At 38.0% G+C, this 6,951-nt stretch overlaps 1 protein-coding gene across 1 annotated transcript; it reads left to right on the top strand.

Annotated features, from left to right (window-relative positions):
* Positions 1 to 496: 496 nt before the first annotated feature.
* Positions 497 to 6,580, top strand: myl4 (myosin, light chain 4, alkali; atrial, embryonic). Its single transcript, XM_062990860.1, has 6 exons — positions 497 to 598; positions 1,805 to 1,832; positions 3,855 to 4,004; positions 4,201 to 4,374; positions 5,353 to 5,430; positions 6,552 to 6,580. Exons 1-6 carry the CDS (start codon positions 497 to 499, stop codon positions 6,578 to 6,580), a joined length of 561 nt encoding a protein of 186 aa, XP_062846930.1.
* Positions 6,581 to 6,951: the final 371 nt, after the last annotated feature.

Raw genomic sequence — 6,951 nt, 5'->3', positions numbered from 1 at the left:
CATCATTCAAAGTCTAAGTCTAGTGTTCTGTAAAAACATAAAAACAAGGAAGGGAAAAAAACTGAGTGCTTTAAAAGGATGAACTGATTTCAATTTGTCCCAACACTAAAATGACTAATTCCACCACTACACTACATGACAAAGTTAAATATAAATAGCTCATAGCTAAATTAACACTGCAATCTGTTTAACTTTTTTCCTATCCCACCAGTTCGCCAGCATCAGAAAATAGCCTTAATTACCCTGGAACTAAGCTGTGGTGAACATGGTGAGAACAATATTTAGAAATGCTAATATTCTCTTCAGAGAGCCATCATAGCCAGACCTTATCACTTGTCACTCCAGCCTCCGGACCTTGTATGGCTCATCATGGTGTCTCACATGTTTTTTTCCTTCACTGTGATAGAGCCTGAGGGATCTGAACAGAGTATAAAAACAATCTGAGCTAATTAAGCTCTCCAAAATTCTTTGTCAAGCTCTTTCTTTTGTGGCAAACATGGCTACAAAGAAAGCTGAGTCCAAAAAGGAAGCAGATAAAGCAGTTACACTTGAGCCAGAGAGACCCAAGAAGCCTGAGTTTGACCCCAAAACTATCACAGTGAGTAATTCAGACTATTTTGGATTTTTTATTTGAGTTAGTTAAATGATTAATGGTTTAGTGTAGAACCCATTTCTATTGTAGAGGTCAATGAAAGACACTTTCGATTTTTAGGTTTTTAATAAATTGGCTCTGTGTAATCCTGTTTTATTTTAAAACTGTAGACCATTTTTTAATGTAATCATTAGGGATGTAACGATACACTTTACCCATGATGCGATGCGATGCGATTCACGATACTGGATTCACGATACGATTTTGTTCCCGATTTTTTAAACTAAAATTGAAGACAAAATAAGTTTTCTTTTATTATTTCTCTTAAAAAAAGAAAATTAAATAGTGTATTTGTGCTTATCTTTTATTTATCTAAATAATTAATGCCCTTTTATTTTTGAGGTAGGTACAACTATACAAAACTATCTTGAATGATGCCCAATTTGGCTGAAAACCCCCGAATCTGGCAACCTAGCGTATAGCCCAGTGACGTCAACCAGGCGATGTGTATAGCACCAGTGCCCTCTGCTGTTTAAAGTGAATATTGATTCATTTTACAAGTCAAATCGGTTTGAATCATGGAATTTTTTAATCGGTTATTAACTGTCTTGTGGTGCATCTTTACATCCCTAGTAATCATTAATGCTAACTCTGGACATTTGATGCTTTTGACAATTTTGTATCATCACTTGTAGACACAAAGCAGGAATACAGTGGACAATCCATTGCAGGGTTCCAGCCATCCTTTCAGTCCCCTAATTCCTTGTTAGTGATTCCTTGTTTCTTGTTAGTAGATTGACTATAACTGGTGACATTTATTTTCTAAAAAAAAAAAAAAGATTTAGTTACTACAACCATTGTTCATAGCACAGTATCCTTAAGTAATCAAATGATAGGCAGCAATACACCTTAAAAAAAAGTTCCTCACAGGTTCTCTGGAAGGATAACAAGAAGTGATAACTGATAGGTTATATAATTTCTACTTTGGCATAGCAGGATCTTGAAATGGTGCAGAAATGCCCTGGAAAGAGTGCCAACCAATCACAGGGCTTCAGCCATCATGCCCAGACATAGTCAATCATGTCTGTGTAAATTCATGACTGGCCAATAGCACCACCTAGGTTCAAACCCAGAATCCTAGAGCAATAGATCAATGTTACACCCAGGCAGCTGAAAATAAGATGTTTGACTTATTGTTTCTTTATTTTTTAGATTGAGTTTACACCAGATCAGATTGAAGGTAAGCTTTTTCTTCAAAATATGGTACACATCACCAGAGCTGGGATTTCGAATACATCGTATCGAATCTCAGCTCTGCCATCCGGGTGAGCTGGGCGGCTACATGAACAATGACTGGCTGTTGTTCAAAGGGTGGGACAAGCCGGACCAGGATTCCTCAGTCAGTCAGTCAGTCAGTCAGTCACCCACTACATACAGTTATCATTAAACAGACGAGCATGTTCAGTGTCAGGCTGCGGTCACAGAGCTGCTCCACGGACAGGCTTAGAAGGTCCTTCGTCCCCAGAGCTATTAGGCTTTTAACTCCACTGGGCAGGGACGGCTGGCTGTAGCTAAAGGTTCTAACGTAGCTATGTGTGTATGTACATGTATGCACATGCATGTGTATATACTGTATATGTGTATGTATTTGCATATGTGAATATGTGTATATGTATGTATATGTATGTATATGTGTATGTATATATATGGCTATATTGGCCCAACTCATTGTGCAATATTTGTCAAATGTCACTTTACTATTTAATAATGTAATAATTTAATTACTATTCAATCTAACTTTATACTGAAACTATACCTCATGCATAGTCATTACATTTACCAGTTATACATTTTCTTTAAAGTACAAGAACTACTGTACTTAGTTCTGGTTTTTCTGTTTGCTTTTGTTTTGTACTGTAGTGTACGGTACTGTAGTGTTTATACATTGTATAATGCTACTGTGGCTTTAATTTCCTTCGGGATCAATAAAGTATCTATCTATCTATCTATCTATCTATCTATCTATCTATCTATCTATCTATCTATCTATCTATCTATCTATCTATCTATCTATCTATCTATCTATCTATCTATCTATCTATCTATCTATCTATCTATCTATCTATCTATCTATCTATCTAACTGGTGCAATTACGACCTCTGCTGGCTGATTGATGGCGCCTGCACAGAGTTGGGGAATAATGTTGATCAGGGTGTGGCTCTGTGCACAAGGCTGATCCACATATGAAAGTCAAAAGATGCAGTTGGTACTGCACACGTGTCAGAGGGGGCATGTGTCAGTTGCGAAGCTCCTCAGTCAACAGTGGAGGGTTGTATTGGTAGAGGTGAAGTGTAACGCAATCAGGGTAATTGGATATGACTGAATTGGGGAGAAAAAGTAAAAACTGGTACAAATAATAAAACATTATTTAATAGTATTATTTAGTATTTATAATAACATTAAACTAATATGACCAAAAATATTACTAAAATATTTAAGAGCTGTGTGATGTCCTGCATAAAACCAAACAGAGTGTCTTTATGGAATACTGACTGTTAAAAGAACGAAATTGTCATGTATATCATAAATTTGCTCTAAAAAATAAAAATGTTGTCTTTAATAATACTGTAAATTTGTTTTATTTTTTATATTTTTGTTTATGCATTTTCTACCCTTTTTAGCATATCCAATTACCCAATTGCATTATGCTTCCTCTTTACTGATGCTGATCCCTGCCCTGATTGAGAGGAGCAAGACTGATTCACTCCCCCTCCGACACGTGCAGTAGCTGACTGCATCTTTTTACTTGCAGAAGGCAGATCTGCTTTTTTGTGTACAGAGAGCCACACCCTGATCAATGCATTATCCCTCGACTCCATTAATCAGCCAGCAGAGTTCGTAATTGCCTAAGTTAATAGGAGTCCCTATTCGGCTCCCAACAGCCAGTCGTTGTTCATGTAGGTGCCCAGCTTCCAGCTGGATGGCAGTTCCGAACCGATGAGTTCGAAATATCAGCTCTGGTGAGCTAGCGTGTTTTACTGCTGCACCACCTGAGCACCCTATAGTATTTTTTTTTAAACTGACATGTTTATTTGTATGTGTATAACTATTTTTAAAATCTGTCAAAGTTGTGGATGCCTGTGTGTTTTATACGACACATATTATGTAAATGCTAACCTAAAAATATTTTTTCCTACCTGAAAAAGTGACATTTTTAAGACATTAAAGCAATGTTTTATCTGAACTTTTCTTTCCAAACAGAGTTTAAGGAGGCCTTCATGCTGTTTGATAGAACACCAAAAGGTGAAATGAAGATCACTTATGCTCAGTGTGGTGATGTAATGAGAGCTTTGGGCCAAAACCCCACAAACGCTGAGGTCATGAGGGTGCTGGGCAAACCCAAAGCTGAAGGTCAGCAATTTAAACCCATTGTAATCCATTGTAAATTTAAACACATTGTAATGTACAAACAGATATTGTTTTTTATAAACCTGATTGGTTTATTTATTTGTTATTGGAGCTAAACTATTAGCTCCAATAAACTCCATTTAGAGTATTGGTATTGTTTTTAAAGGAACATTTCCTGTTGCTTTCTGCTCTTGTATAGAACTTAACACCAAGCTCATGGACTTTAAGACCTTCCTGCCCATGTTCCAGCATGTGTCCAAATCAAAGAATCGTGGCACATTCGAGGACTTTGTGGAGGGGTTGCGGGTTTTTGACAAAGAAGGAAATGGCACCGTGATGGGAGCAGAGCTTCGTCTAGTTCTTCAAACATTAGGTAAAGAAAACGAGTCAAATGTACACTGATCAGCCATAACATTAAAACCACCTCCTTGTTTCTACACTCACTTTCCATTTTATCAGCTCCACTTACCATATAGAAACACTTTGTAGTTCTACAATTACTGACTGTAGTCCATCTGTTTCTCTGCATGCTTTGTTATCCCCCTTTCATGCTGTTCTTCAATGGTCAGGACCCCCATAGGACCACTACATAGTAGGTATTATTTGGGTGGTGGATCCTTCTCAGCACGGCAATGACACTGACATTGTGGTGGTGTGTTAGTGTGTGTTGTGCTGGTATGAGTGGATAGTACACAGAAATGCTGATGGAGTTTTTAAACACCTCACTGTGACTGCTGGACTGAGAATAGTCCACCAACCAAAAATAACCAGCCAACAGCGCCCCGTGGGCAGCGTCCTGTGACCACTGATTAAGGTCTAGAAGATGATCAACTCAAACAGCAGCAATAGATGAGCGATCGTCTCTGACTTTACATCTACAGGGTGGACCAACTAGATACGAGTGTCTAATAGAGTGAACAGTGAGTGGACACAGTATTTAAAATCTCCAGCAGTGCTACTGTGTCTGATCCACTGTGCTGAGAATGATCCACCACCTGAATAATACCTGCTCTCTGGTGGTCCTGTGGGGGTCCTGACTACTGAAGAACAGGGTGAAAGCAGACTAAAAAAGTATGTAGAGAAACAGACAGTGGACAGTGAGTGTAGAAACAAGGATGTGGTTTTAATGTTATGGCTGATCAGTGTATTTGTATATATGTTTTTTTACAATAAATATTGTCTATAAGCAACTTTACAGATTCCAGGAACATAACTCCTGATGGACAAACTGATCGGCAACTCAGTGGCTCTAAAGAATCACCTCTAAATTCAGCACAAAAATGTAAACGAACCTTGCTTTTAAAAGAATTGACTAAAATATCTTAATCACTGTGTTATAAACTTCCTATAGGGGAAAAGATGACAGAACGGGAGGTTGAACAGGTGATGGCAGGACAAGAGGATAGTAATGGCTGCATTAACTATGAAGGTACAAGCCTGTTTTAAATCGTATGATTAAAAACATCCCACGTACAGTATAGTGTATTCAAAGGAGTTCAACCTCCTTTTTTAATGTACATTTTGTGGCATGTAGTAGATGCTTTTATCCAGAGCAACTTCTGATTTTAACAAAGCTTAAACTTACGACAGTTTAAAAAGTTGAGGGTTAAGGGTCAAGGGTCCAACAGTGGCAAGTTGGCAATGGTAGCCTTAAACAAGCAAACAAATGTAAACAATCAAAAAGTCCACTTGTTACCATTTGAACTGGACATAGATTGGAAAGGAACACACATAGACTTTGAGGGCCCACTATTTACACTGCATATTAGGACAAAAAACAGGCCATGGCAAAACATAGATTAATTATATACACTGATCACCCATAACATTAAAATCACCTCCTTGTTTCTACACCTACTGTCCATTTCAGCTCCACTTCCCATATTGAGGAACTTTGTAGTTATACAATTACTGACTGTAGTCCATCTGTGTCTCTGTATGCTTTGTTAGCCCCCTTTCATGCTGTTCTTTAATTGTCAGGACCCCCACAGGACCACTACAGAGCAGGTATTATTTGGGTGGTGGATCATTCTAAGCACTGCCCCATGTGCAGCATCCTGTGACCACTGATGAAGGTCTAGAAGATGACCAACTCAAACAGCAGCAATAGATGAGCGATCGTCTCTGACTTTATGTCTACAAGGTGGACCAGCTAGGTAGGAGTGTGTAATAGAGTGGACAGTGAGTGGACACGGTATTTAAAAACTCCAGCAGCGCTGCTGTGTCTGATCCACTCATACCAGCACAACACACACTAACACACCACCACCATGTCAGTGTCACTGCAGTGCTGAGAATGATCCACCACCCAAATAATACCTGCTCTGTGGTGGTCCTGTGGGAACAGGGTGAAAGCAGGCTAATATAAAGTATGTAGAGAAACAGATGGACTACAGTAAGTAATTGTAGAACTACAAAGTGCTTCTTTATGGTAAGTGGAGCTATATTTGTGTGTGTGTGTGTGTGTGTGTGTGTGTGTGTGTGTGTGTGTATGTGTGTGTGTGTTTGCTGTTGGAGGTTATTAATTTGATAATGATTGATATTTTACAGCTTTCATTAAACACATCATGTCTGGGTAAAGCCAAAATATCAGAGGTGAGTCAAAGACTTCATGTGTGTAATTGAAATGTGTATAATCATGTGTAAGGAATATACAGGGGTAATATACTGGATGTCTGTCTATCTGTCTATATATAGTACAGTAAAAGTTTTTGCCCCTTCCCAATTTATTATTATTATTGAATATGAGACAAATTTATTTATTTGTCTCATATACAAACTATGTTTTAGATCATTATACTACTTTTATATTAGACAAATAACCCAAGTAAAAACAAAATGCATTTTTAATGAAGATTTTTATTTAGTGAGGAAAAATGCTGTTCAGCCCTACCTGGCTCAATGTGAAAAAGTAATTGCCCTCTTAGCTATTATATCAGCCAGTTAACCA

This window comes from Trichomycterus rosablanca, chromosome 2 (assembly GCF_030014385.1).
Source record: "Trichomycterus rosablanca isolate fTriRos1 chromosome 2, fTriRos1.hap1, whole genome shotgun sequence".
NCBI classification, from domain to species: Eukaryota; Metazoa; Chordata; class Actinopteri; order Siluriformes; family Trichomycteridae; genus Trichomycterus; species Trichomycterus rosablanca.
Note: the sequence above shows the minus strand (reverse complement) of the source record. Positions and strands in the feature narration are given on the sequence as shown.

Bases quoted from the DNA above. Each gene is read 5' to 3' on its own strand.
- myl4 (XM_062990860.1), top strand. From the start codon at position 497: ATGGCTACAAAGAAAGCTGAGTCCAAAAAGGAAGCAGATAAAGCAGTT. The intron at 1,833-3,854 runs GTAAGCTTTTTC...CTTTCCAAACAG, and splicing joins TACACCAGATCAGATTGAAG to AGTTTAAGGAGGCCTTCATG. The intron at 5,431-6,551 runs GTACAAGCCTGT...GATATTTTACAG, and splicing joins TGGCTGCATTAACTATGAAG to CTTTCATTAAACACATCATG.